The sequence below is a fragment of the Enhydra lutris genome, unplaced genomic scaffold, assembly GCF_002288905.1.
Source record: "Enhydra lutris kenyoni isolate GAN:26980312 unplaced genomic scaffold, ASM228890v2 scaffoldscaffold21, whole genome shotgun sequence".
NCBI lineage: Eukaryota > Metazoa > Chordata > Mammalia > Carnivora > Mustelidae > Enhydra > Enhydra lutris.
In genome coordinates, this window is record NW_019154105.1 from 4,241,989 (window position 1) to 4,256,044 (window position 14,056).

At 37.5% G+C, this 14,056-nt stretch overlaps 1 protein-coding gene across 3 annotated transcripts in view; it reads right to left on the bottom strand.

Annotated features, from left to right (window-relative positions):
* Window positions 1-14,056, bottom strand: part of LOC111149022 (BMP2 inducible kinase) — a 122,684-nt gene that overhangs the window by 55,350 nt on the left and 53,278 nt on the right. For all 3 annotated transcript variants that reach the window (XM_022505909.1, XM_022505907.1, XM_022505908.1), the window contains exons 4-5: window positions 3,956-4,098; window positions 1,387-1,508 (exon numbers count right to left, since the gene is read on the bottom strand). In XM_022505909.1, coding sequence (XP_022361617.1) covers window positions 1,387-1,508; window positions 3,956-4,098 — 265 coding nt within the window. The remainder of the gene's footprint in view (window positions 1-1,386; window positions 1,509-3,955; window positions 4,099-14,056) is intronic.

The window sequence follows — 14,056 nt, forward strand, 5'->3', positions numbered from 1 at the left end:
TCATCTTATGTTTTCAAAATCACCCTGACTGGTGAGACCCTACAGAGGAGCAGCCGGAGGAACCAGAAGAGAAAGTGCGTGAGGGCAGGGCTTCTGCTCACTGCCAAACTGCAGCACAACCACAGTGTCCCCTGCACTGGAGGCCCTGAACGAACGCCTTCAGCTGAATACACGGTTAGACCATTAACTCCTCAGCGGAGCCACGAAGCACAAGAGCCTCACGAGCCCGCGTTCATCACGACTCCCAGATTCCACTACACCTGACATCTCAACAGCAAGAAAGGAACTTTCAGCAACTCAGAGATCCTAAAGCAGGCATTATATATCACAACCCAGTAATTCTTTAATTTTTATATTTATAGATAATTATAGACATAAACAGATATATATATATATATATATATATATATATATATATATATATATATGTAAACAGATACATATATATAGATCCCCAAGAAACCAATTCAGTAATCATTCTTGTGTTCTCAGGACATTTACATGTTAGTAAACATGTAAGGAGTTAAGTTCTACAGAACTAATATAATCATCGTAGGCTAAGTTTCCTGAGTAGCAATACACAGCCCAGAAACCCACGGTGTTGTACAAATGGGCCACAGTAAGATCAGCTCTCCTTGAGTCATTTCAAAATGTACACTGCAGTTCAAATGATAGCACTTAGTTTTAAACAACTGAGAATTTGTGAGGAAGTGAAGAAAGACAACTTAGAAAAGACAACGACACAGAAATTCCTATTCTCACAGATCTTTGGGCATTCTGTATCATTTTACTAAGGTAATCTAAGATTTACAAACCGTTCTATTGTCTAAAACTAGAAAACAGAAAAGTCAGGGAAAGGTACTTACAGGTACTCTAGCAACCACAGAAAGTACAAAATTAAGAAAACATAAAGCAGACATGACATATTTCTACCAGAGAGCTTTCTAATACACTATGACAAAGTAACATGTTTTCTACACAGTTTTCAATACATTAAGAAGTCAATCTTCCTCATTTTTAATATGAAGTAAAAACTTAGTTTTCAAATAATTGTCTTCCTAACAAGCAGAAATCCTCAGTATTAGTAAAAATATGCTTAACTGAACTCAACAATCACTTAAAACTCCCTTTAATGATTCCACAAATTACTACAGCTTAACAAACTTCTAGATCAATATATTTACAATGTACATGAAAACCTGTATGCATGGTAAAATATATTTTCTACTGAGCTAGAGCAGACATAAAGTAGTCAATGTCTATGGCACAGAAATATTTTAAAGATATCTATAAATCGAGCACCTAAAAAATTTGTATTAGCAGAACTGGTCCACTGACTTAACTAAAATTCTCATGAGACAAAGCACAATAAAGATAGAAACTTACTTTTTAATTTCTTCTTCTACTAGATTAACTCCATCTTTTTGCGGATTAAGAAATTTATTCGTGGCACTGCCAAAGTCACAAAGTACATAGTTTCCACTATCATTCAACAAAATATTTTCTACCTTCAGAAAAAATAAATAATTAGTAGTATTTTCAAAGTGAAATTATATTTTTACAACCATGTTTTTACAAAATAAACATTGAAAGGTTTGTGCCATATATAGAGAGAGACACAGGAGGTAATAAAATAAATTATGAGGAAGGACAAATGAATCAGACCAAAAATAAACTTGACTATGTCTACTGTTCCTCTTACTAAGAACAGAGAAGTACTTTTCCCATCCCAGGATGATTTTTACAGGGGCCAAAAAGCCTTAAATCCTCTTTAAACCTCTTCTATGAAAAAGAACTAGCAGCTGTTGAAGTCTATACTGCACCTCCATTTTTCTTTTTCTGACACTTCGGCTTATCTATAGACAAGTCATAAAAACAATTAAAATTCTGATTGACTACTAATTCCATTTTTTAAAAAGATTTTGTTTATTTATTTGACAGAGAGAAAGATAGCGAGAAAGGGAACACAAACAGGGGGAGTGGGAGAGGGAGGAGCAGGCCTTGTACTGAGCAGGGAGCCTGATGCGGGGCTCAATCCCAGGACCCGGGATCACGACCCAAGCTGAAGGCAGGCACTTAATGACGGAGCCATCCAGGTGCCCCTCTAATTCCATTTTTATCTAAAATGCTCAACTAAAAAACAGTTTTGACTTTACGTGTTAAAGTCGTGCCAAATTATTAAGGAAAATACAAACACCGCATATTCAAAAGTACTGAAATGAACTATACTGGTTAACTAAATTAAAGAACAGAAGTCTGCACTCATGCATTTCAATCTTGGCTTAAATTTGTATCCTATTACTATAGGTTTCCCTAAATGACACTTTCATGGTTAACAACCTACATTTTTTTAAAAAATTTTATTTATTTATTTGACAGAGAGAGATCACAAGTAGGCAGAGAGGCAGGCAGAGAGAGAGCGGGAACAGGCTTCCTGCTGAGCAAAGAGCCCGACGTGGGGCTTGATCCCAGAACTCCGAGATCATGACCTGAGCCAAAGGGGGCTCGATCCCAGGACCCCGAGATCATGACCTGAGCCAAAGGGGGCTCAATTCCGGGACCCTGGGATTATTACCTGAGCCGAAAGCAGAGGCTTTAACCCACTGAGCCACCCAGGCGCCCCAACAACCTGAATTTTATAATTTTTTTTTTTAAGATTTTATTTAGTTATTCGACAGAGAGAGATCATAAGCAGGCAGAGAGGCAGGCAGAGAGAGAGAGGAAGGGAAGCAGGCTCTCCGCTGAGCAGAGAGCCCGACGCGGGGCTCGATCCCAGGACCCTGAGACCATGACCCGAGCCGAAGGCAGAGGCTTAACCCACTGAGCCACCCAGGCGCCCCCAACCTGCATTTTAAATGACACCTTCTATTCTCTTGTATCTTAAGAGGATTTTATTATCACCTTGCATAAATTTTGTATAATCAGTCAGAACTGGGATTCATTCCTTCATTAAATATTTATTGAGACCCTGGCTATGTGCCAGGCACCATTCTAAGTACTTGGATAGATCACTACAAAAGAGAAAAATCCCTGCCCACATGGGAGTTTACATTGTGGAAGAGAACAGAAAGTAAACAGCAAGCATAATACATAAGCAAGTTATACAGCACCTTACAAGGTAACAAGTGATGATAAAGGGCAGGGCAGAGAGCAGGAATGTTAGGCTGTAACTGTAAATAAGACAGTGTAAGACAGAACCCACTGAGAGGGTTAATCTGAGCACACTTGAAGCAGGCTGAGAGTTTAGCCATGGGATATCTGGGCATACAGCATTTTGGGAAGAGAAATTTTTGTAATCTTAGTGTTTGTGGGCATCAAAGAAGACACCCATTGTTTTAAATGATATATTCAATGATATTTTGAGAAATGTGATACCAGGAATATTTAAATCGTTTGGGGACTTTTTCCAATGTAACAAGTGGGTACCCTATACAAGAGATCAGAGCCCAGAAAAAGCCAAGATGAAACGACCTTAAAGACAATCACCACCAAATTATAGTAAATTACAGAAAACTATAGTAAATTATAAATAAATGAGTAAAAAGACCCATTCAAGTTTGCCTCCAAAATCTCTGGAAAGCATCCTGATGCTTAATACGGATTACAGGAAATAGGAGGAGAGCTGAACTGGGAGAGAACAGTGTAGAAGGACATCAACTTGCATCACGGAAGTTCACATTTCTGTTCACAGGAAACCTTTTAAAAGCCCACTATGTAATACAGAAGCAGAGCAGAGGACACAACATCCCCTTCGACAGCCGTACTAGAAGCCCTCAGGGTCATGGAAAGCACAGTTTCTATTCTACCGTCTTTACATGGCCTCAGGAAATACAGCCTGGGACAGAGAGACCCTTCTCAGTGCTCGTAAGAAAACCTAGTGTAGAGGAAGATAGTTCCAGACATTGCAATGCTAGAGTTTAAAATGTATTCATCCGTAACAGTCTAAAATTCCTACCTTCAGATCCCGGTGAATTATTGGAGTCTTGCACTGATGCAATCTTGCGACAGCTTCGCAGGTATCACAGAGTATCTGCAGCACTTCCGCCTCTGTAAAACCTGTCTGCAGCTTCTTATTCATCTGATTGACTACCTGCCCGGCTAACCAAAACAGAAATTTTGAGAAGACATACTTTTAGTAAAAAAAAAAAAAAAAAAAGACTGCCATCAAGAAATTAAGAAATGCCTATATTGTCTCAGGTAATGGGGAACTGGCTTTTTCGTAATGCTCATAGAAGAGCCTTTCTGTACCATATCCTATTGAGTCAGTGACATGCACTTTTTCATATTTTACATCTCTGGAATGAAAACATCTTAAAATAGATGCTACTAGTCATTTTTAAAGATTTTAACATCTCTGAAATCAAGATATACCTTATAATTGATGGCATCATGGACCTGAAGAAACACTTCTTCAACACTGTGCTAGCCACTGGATAAACAGTGGTGAGCAAAAACGAGGTTTATATTATTATGGAATTTATAATCTAAAGGCACAGATAAACAATAAACCATATACAAATAAATACATATAATTATATACAATAAAGATAACATGAGAGGAACCTAAATTCAAATTGGTGAAGGAGGATGGGGAGGAGAGGGCGTCAAATGAGGTATGTCTGAGGAAGTAATACTTATGTTGAGACTGTAGGATGATTAGGAACCAACCAGGCCGAGATCTGTGAGAAAAAGCATGCTAGCAACAATAAGCAACATGTACAAATGCCTCCAGTATGGACAAGAGCTTAATAATCTTGAATAACTTGAAGCCAACGTAGGTATGGTCTACGAAGCTGAGAAGAGGTAAAGTGACACGAAACTGACAAGACAGCTATCCATCAGCCATATTTTGGATTTTATGTTGACAACCAGGGAAACCTCCTGTTCTACCTTTTTAAAGGATCTCCTTGATTATGGGGGAATCACAAGAGTAGAAGTGGAAAGACGGGTTAAGAGGCTTATGCTCTAATTCTGGTAAAAGACAATGGGCAGACTCACTTAACTAAACTCAACAGTCATACCAACAAGCCCTGAGAGGATGATTATATACTACATTTACCAAAATAATCAACAGTCTAATGACAATTCTAAGTTATTAAGGAAAAGCTCACCATCATTTAAGAACACAAGAAAGAATGTAATTCATTCAGAAAGCATTCTAGTAAAACTAAGTCTGAGAATTTAAACAGGCAAACTTAGTTAACTTGAAACTTTCCTTTAACAAGATTGGACAAATGAATTACTACTTTGTAATCTGCAGGAAGGTGCACACACTCCTGTTCCTTCTATTATCACTGTCTAAAGAGCGTGCTACTATATTTTCTGAAACACATGGGTTTCTTTTTAAAATTTTAAAGCAGAAAAAATACCAAGTTCCACCTATCAGTCCCCAATTTTCAGGACAGTCAGGTATGTCCGCTGCGGTTTATTCAGCGCATCTCAAGACGGAGGCGCCTGACCCGGCGGCAACCCCTCCGCGCTTCTGCGTGTTAGACACGAACTTATTTTAACCAAAAATTACACAGGATGGAAAGTATTTTACTGGTGCTCTTTCACATTCTTGAAATATCATTTCATAGCTGAAGAAATCATAACCTTGAACTCCATGTTGAGATCCTCTTCCAAACCTCCAGTGCAATGAGTAGAATAAATTTTAAATGTTAATCCTCTTTCTTCCATCCAGAGGTCTTGAACCACAAAACCCAAGTCCCCGGAAAAAGCTAACTTTGAGCTGCATCTCAAATGCAGAAACAAATAAAATTTCATTATGCAAAATCAAAGTACCCTGAAAATTAAAGTTAAGATTATTCTAATAAGAAACAAAAAAAAAAAAAAAAAAAAAAAACCCAGATTCAGAAATAATTTTGTTTAAAAAGGTGTATTTGTATTTCCACTATCTCTATAAGAAAAACATCCCCAGGACAGCTTGCTATGCCAGGAAAATGGATGAGAAACGTAAGAACCGGAGTCACTCTACTAGCAGCAAACCGCCCTCACGTGAACGAGCCCAGTCAAAATGAACAGCGCCATCCCACCAAGCTCAGTCTAGAACAGGTGACTCACTGCTACACAAATAATAATAAATGACTGTTGCTTTTTGCTACTGAGTTTGGGATGTTTTGTTATTAAATAAGAGCCAATAGGTATATTATCCATGGAAATTTCTGTAAAACACCGCCTGGAAATAAAAGCGCGTGCGCGCATACTCTCTCTTTCAAGGTAGACTCCACACCCACCGCCCAGTGAGGAGTCCAACAAGGGGCTTGAACTCAGGACCCAGAGACCAAGTCCTAAGTGGAAATCAAGAATCAGGCGCTTAACTGACTAAGCTACCCACACACCTAAACAAAGTAGAAATATATTCAAATTCAACTCTGATTCTGGAAGTCTGAAGTCTTACCTAAAGCATGTAATCTCTCTTTAACCTATATACATCAGAGTATTAGCAAATGAAGCAGTCTCAAATCACGAACCGACAAAGATCTAACATTGATTACAAAAGATGACTGCAAACATTTCATACCTGAAACCATGATGGGGCATATCAGCTACATAACACATTCTTCTACATCCTAAACAGTTTTATCCCTACCTAATCAAAATCAATGTACCTGATCTATATTGGTAACACTGACTGCCTTCCAAAAGTACCTTCATTCTTAAACAATTTTATGCAATATAATTAGCTTCTATAGAAGAAGTAAGGGTAGGGTAATTATTCTCCCATTCTCTACCCCTCCAACTCACTCCTCCCCTGTGGAAAGAAAAAAAAAAAAGGAACTTATCGAATTGATTCATCTGAGAAAAAGGAACGGAGCATGCTCTATTCAGAGCCTCTGGATCCCTTCTCTAGGATGTAATTGCCCACTCAGAGGGTACATTCTGATCTACAGCACATGCAGTAAGCTTAGCTGGTAAAACATATGAAGAAAACTTCTAACATGGAAAAGAAGGTGTAATAACAGAAAAAAAAATCAGAAAAACAAAAACACAAGGAACAGAAGAAAACTTTTTAAAAACTCTAATTAATAACTACAGACAACAAAAGATTTACACCTAAAACAAGAGCAAGGTGCATTTTAACAAAGAACAATGTTGAGAGAAGAGGAAGAGTTCCTGGAAATTAAAAATAACAGAGCACCAAATTCTATAGAGGAGCTGAAAGATATATTTAAGGAATGCTCCCAACACAAGTAGAATTTATAAAAAGAGAAGAAAAAGAGAGGAACAAAGAATATGAAGGAGAGGGGGAAAACTGCCAAGAAATAAAGACAGCAAAATTGACCCATAACCAAGGCAATGTATCTGAGATTTTAAAATGCTGGAGATAAAGGAAAGATCCTAACTGTCCATGGAAAAAAAGACTGAAGAATCATAATGCATCAGATTTCTCAATAGTAGCAAATACTAGGGAAAACAATGGAATAGCGCCTTCAGAATTCTAGAACAAAATTATTTCCAACCTAGAACACTTTCATCAGCCAAATTAACAATTAAATATAGATGCAGAATAAAAATATTTCTATATATGCAAGGTTTCAAAAATGTTTCCCTCCATAACCCATTATCAAAAAGCTAATGAAAAACGTACTCTATTCCAAGGAGGTAGTTAAAAACAAGGAGAGAGGCATGAGCAGTCGGGAGCCCAAAATAGGAAGACAAAGGGAATTCCGAGAATGACAGCTAAATGCTGTTCAAAATTAAGCAGAACTGAAGTCTCTCGAAAGGATGTTTCTACGGAAGAAAAACTAAAATTGACACAAGTATTTAAATGTTTAAGCATACTGTGTATAAAGATTTATAATTCCTTTGGGGAATGTGAGGCTAAAATACTTATATATTGAGAAGGAAATTAGGCAAACGAAAAATGGAGTAATTATTAACTCCAGGAAAAGAATTTTAAAGTACAAGAAAGAAAATGTAATTATAGACTATTACATATCACAGTTAAGTGACAAAATAATTTAAACACCAATTATTAATTTAATCTAAAAACAAATTCTAACAGTAAAATCCTCATCTTTCCTTGGAGATACTTTCTAAAACATAAAATCAGAAAGAGCACTAGCAAACTAATTCAAGAGTGTTCTCATGCCCAGAATCACATACTTACCCTAATTTTCTAAGTTCCCTCTTTTTCATACCCCAAGGATCTCATTAAAACCCCCAAGGATCTCATTAAAACTACAGATTCTCCTCTACATAATTAAGTGGAAAAATCTGTAAGTAAATATGAGGAGAAATATCTCAAGGATTTTTAAAGTGAATGCCTCTGAAGAGAGGGATGAGGCAAGAGGATAATGATTTAGACACAACTTAACAAAACCCTTTGACTTTTTAAAACATATATATGAATTACACTTTGATAAAAATAAAAATTTTATGTGAATCAGCTTGCTAATTCAAACCAGATTTTAAGAATTTAACTTTTTACAACTCAAAAGCGTGTCTTCCTCAAAATACAGCTCAGGTCATACTCCTACTTTAAAATTTGTCCCCGGGAGCAGCTGGGTGGCTCATTCAGTTAAGCATCCAACTCCTGATTTTGGCTCAGGGCATGATCTCAGGGTCATGATCTCCTCATGACTCTCTCTCTCTCTCTCAAATAGATAAATATTTAAAAATAAAAATTAAAAAATAAAATGTGTCCCCAAAAAACTGAAATTCATTTGGTTTCCCTTTTAAAGTGTCTTCTGGATGACTACTAATTAAACTCATCCAAGGGGGGCGCCTGGGTGGCTCAGTGGGTTAAGCCGCTGCCTTCGGCTCAGGTCCTGATCTCGGGGTCCTGGGATCGAGTCCCACATCGGGCTCTCTGCTCGGCAGGAAGCCTGCTTCCCTCTCTCTCTCTCTCTGCCTGCCTCTCCGTCTACTTGTGATCTCTCTCTGTCAAATAAATAAATAACATCTTTAAACTCATCCAAGGTTACGATTATGCCAGATTCAATTATCTTTTTTTTTCTTTATTAACATATAATGTAGTATTTCTTTCAGGAATACAGGTCTGTGATTCATCAGTCTAACACAATACACATAGTACTCATAATACTCATACTACAATTCACAGCACTCACCGTAGCATATACCCTCCTCAATGTCTGTAACCCAGACACCCAATCACACACCTCCCCTCCAGCAATCCTAAATTTGTTTCCTGAAATTAGGAGTCTCTTATGATTTGTCTCCCTCTCTGGTTTCATCTTTTTTCATTCTTCCCTACCTTCCTCTATGATCCTCTGACCTGTTTCTCAAATTCCTCATATCAGTGAGATCATATAATTGTCTTTCTCTGATTGACTTATTTCACTTAGTATAATTGTCTCTACTTCATCCACATCATTGTAAATGGCAAGATTTCAGTTTTTTGATGACTGCATAGTAGTCCAATGTGTATGTGTGTGTATATATATATACACACACACTACATCTTCTTTATCCATTCATCTGCTGATGGACATCTAGGCTCTTTCCATAGTTTAGTTATTATGGACATTGCTCCTATAAACACCCGGATGCACGTGCCCCTTCGGATCACCACATTTGTATCTTTAGGGTAAATACCCAGTAGTGCAATTGCTGGGTCATAGGGTAGCTCTATTTTCAACTTTTTGAGGAACCTACATGCTGCTTTCCACAGTGGCTGCACCAGCTTGCATTCCCACCAAAAGTGTAGGAGGGTTTTCCTTTTTCCGCATCCTCACCAAGACCTGTCCTTTCCTAACTTGTTAATTTTAGCCATTCTAACTGACGTGAGATGGTACCTCACTGTGATTTTGATTTGTATTTCCCTGATGCTGAGTGATGTTGAGCACTTTTCCATGTGTCTGCTGGCCATTTGGATGTCTTTGGAAAAATGTTCATGTCTTCTGCCTATTTCTTAATTGGATTACCTATTCTCTGGCTCCTGAGTTTAATAAATTCAATACAGATTTTGGATATTAGCCCTTCATCTGATATGTCATTTGTGAATATCTTCTTCCATTCTTTCAGTTGTCTTTTGGTTTTGTTGACTGTTTCCTTTGCTGTGCCAAAGCTTTTGATCTTGATGAAGTCCTGATAGTTCATTTTTGCCCTAGCTTCCCCTGCCTTTGGCAATGATTCTAGGAAGAAGTTGCTACGGCTGAGGTCAAAGAGGTTGCTGCCTGTGTTCTCCTCAAGGCTTTTGATGGATTCCCGACTCACACTGAGGTCTCTCATCCATTTTGAGTCTATTTTTGTGTGTGGTGTAAGGGAATGTTCCAGTTTCATTCTTCTGCATGTGGCTGTCCAATTTTCCCAACACCATTTGTTGAAAAGACTGTCTTTTTTTCCATTAGACATTCTTTCCTGCTTTGTCAAAGATTAGTTGACCATAGAGTTGAGGGTCCATTTCTGGGCTCTCTATTCTGTTCCATTGATCTATGTGTCTGTTTTTGTGCCAGTACAATGCTGTTTTAATGATTTCAGCTTTGTAATAGAGCTTGAAGTCTGAATTGAGATGCCGCCAACTTTGGTTTTCTTTTTTGACCTTCCTCTGGCTATTTGGGGTCTCTTCTGGTTCCATATAAATTTTAGGATTTATTTGTTCCATTTCTTTGAAAAAAAATTGATGGTATTTTGATACTGACTACATTAAATGTATAGATTGCTCTAGGTAGCATAGACATTGTCACAGTATTTTTTCTTCCAAGCCATGAGCATGGAAGGTTTTTCCATTTCTTTGTGTCTTCCTCAATTTCTTTCATGAGTACTTTATAGTTTTCTGAGTACAGATTCTTCACCTCCTTGGTTAGATTTATTCCTAGGTGTCTTATGGTTTGGGGTACAATTGTAAATGGGATCGACTCCTTAATTTCTCTTCCTTCTGTCTTGTTGGTGTATAGAAGTGCAACTGATTTCTGTGCATTGATTTTTATAATCTGACACTGTACTGAATTCCTGTACAAGTTCTAGCAGATTTGGAGTAGAGTCTTTTGGGTTTTCCACATAAAGTATCATATCATCTGCAAAGAGTGAAAGTTTGACTTCTTCTTTGCCGATTTGGATGCCTTTTATTTCTTTTTGTTGCCTGATTGCTGAGGCTAGGACTTCTAGTACTATGCTGAATAGCAGTGGTGATAGTGGACATCCCTGCCGTGTTCCTGACCTTAGGCGAAAGGTTCTCAGTTTTTCCCCATTGAGAATGGTATTTGCTGTGGGTTTTCATAGATGGCTTTGATGATATTGAGGTAGGTACCCTCTATCTCCACACTTTGAAGAGCTTTGACGAAGAAAGAATGTTGTACTTTCTCATTTATTGAGAGTATTAAAGGGTTCTTGTTTTATTAATGTATTGTATCACATTGATTCATGTGCAGATGTTGAACCAACCTTGCAGCCTAGGAAAAATCCCACTTGGTCATGGTAAATAATCCTTTTAATGTATTGTTGGATCCTACTGGCTAGTATTTTGGTGAGAATTTTTGCATCCATGTTCATCAGGGATACTGGTTAATTCTCCTTTTTGATGAGGTCTTTGTCTGGTTTTGGGATCAAAGTAATGCTGGCCTCATAAAATTAATTTGGAAGTTTTCCATCCATTTCTATTTTTTGAAAACAGTTTCAGGAAAACAGGTATTAATTCTTCTTTAAACGTCTGGTAGAATATCCCTGGGAAGCCATCTGGTCCTGGGCTCTTGTGTGTTGGGAGATTCTTGATAACTCTTTAATTTCCTTACTGGTTATAGCTTTGTTCAGGTTTTCTATTTCTTCCTGGTTCAGTTATGGTAGTTTATATGTCTCTAGGTATGTATCCATTTCTTCCAGATTGTCTAATTTGCTCACAATATGTTCTTATAATTGTATTTCTTTGGTGTAAGGTTGTGATCTCTCTCCTCTTTCATTCATGATTTTATTAATTTAGGTACTTTCTCTTTTCTTTGTGTTAAGTCTGGCCAGGGGTTTACCAATCTTATTAATTCTTTCAAAGAACAAGCTCCTAGTTCCACTGATTTTTTTTAAATTTCTTCTTTAATTTCCTGGTTGATCCATTCATTCTTTAATAGGATGCTCTTCAGCTTCCATGTATTTGAGTTCTTTCCAGCTTTCCTCTTGGGATTGAGTTCTAGTTTCAAAGCACTGTGGTATGAAAATATGCAGGGAAGGACCCCAATCTTTTGGTACCAGCTGACATCTGATTTGTGACCCAGGATGTGATCTATTCTGGAGAATGTTCCATAGGCACTAGAGAAGAATGTGTATTCTGTTGCTTTGGAATGGAATGTTCTGAATATATCCGTGATGTCCATCTGGTCCAGTGTGTCATTTAAAGCCTTTATTTCCTTGTTGATCTTTAGCTTAGAAGACCTGTTCATTTCAATGGGGGGGGGGGAGTGTTAACGTCCCCTGCTATTATTGTATTATTGTAGATGTGTTTCTTTGATTTTGTTATTAATAGGTTTATATAACTGGCTGCTTCCATGTTAGGGGCATAGATATTTAAAATTGTTAAATCTTCTTGTTGGACAGACACTTTGAGTATGATATTGTGTCCTTCCTCATCTCTTATTATAGCTTTGGCTTAAAATCTAATTTATCTGATAAAAGGATTGCCACCCCAGCTTTCTTTTGATGTTTGTTAGCATGGCAAATTGTCTTCTACCCCCTCACTTTAAATCTGGAGTTGTCTTTGGGTCTAAAATGAGTCTCTTGCATATTGATGCATATTGATAGGTCTTATTTTTTTATCCATTCTGATACCCTGTGTCTTTTGATTGGGACGTTTAGCCCATTTACATTCAGGGTACTGTTGAAAGATACGAATTTAGTGCCATTGTATTGCTTGTAAGGTGACTGTCACTGCACACTGTCTCCATTCCTTTCTGATCTATGTTACTTTTAGGCTTTCTCTTTGCTTGGGAAGCCCCTTTCAATATTTCTTATATGGCTGCTTTTGGAGTTTGCAAATTCTTTTAGTTTTTGTTTGTCCTGGTAATAGCCTAGCTGGATATAGTATTCTTGGCTGCATATTTTTCTCGTTTTGTCCTCTGAATATATTACGCCAGTCCTTTCTGGCCTGCCAGGTCTCTGTGGATAGGTTTGCTGCCAATCTAATATTTCTACTATTGTACGTTACCGACCTCGTCCCGAGCTGCTTTCAGGATTTTTCTTTGTCTCTGAGACTTTTAAGTTTTACTATTAGATGTCGGGGTGTTGAAATCTTTTTATTGATTTTGAGGGGGTTTCTCCGTGCCTCCTGGATTTTGATACCTGCTTCCTTCCCCTAATTAGGGAAGTTCTCTGCTATAATTTGCTCCAATATACCTTCTTCCCCTCTCTTTCTTCGTCTTATGCTGTCTCTTACCTCTCATCTCTCAAATTCTCCCCTCATGATCCAGTAGTTGTTTATCTCTTTTTCTTAGTTTCCTTATTCTCCATCATTTGTTCTTCTATATCACTAATTCTCTCTTCTGTCTCATTTATCCTAGCAGCTAGAGTCTCCATTTTTTATTGCACCTCATTAATACCTTTTTTTATTTCAACTTGGTTAGATTTTAGTTCTTTTATTTCTCCAGAAAGGGATTCTTTAATATCTTCTATGCTTTTTTCAAGCCCAGCTAGTATCTTTATAACTGTCATCCTGAGCTCTAGTTCTGACATTTTACTAATGTCTGTATTGATTAGGTCCCTAGCAGTTGGTACTGCCTCTTGTTCTTTTTTGTGAGGTGAGTTTTTCCACTTTGTCACTTTGTCCAGAGAAGGAATAGATGAATGAGAGAACAAAATGCTAAAAGGGTAACAACAACCCCAGAAAAATATACACTAAAACAAATCGGAAGAGACCTGAAACCAGAGGGAAAAGAAAGGAAAAAAAATACACACACACACACACACACACACACACACACACACACGTACATATGATCAGGTGAATAGAACAGAGCCACACACTTGATATTGGGTGTATTTTGGTCTGTTAGAAGAAACTGCCTCCCAAAATTTTAAGAAGGGAAAAATTTATATACATACAAAAATGAGGGTAAATTTTAAAATTTAATTTTAAATTTTAAAGAGGGAAATTTTAAGGAAGGAAAAATTT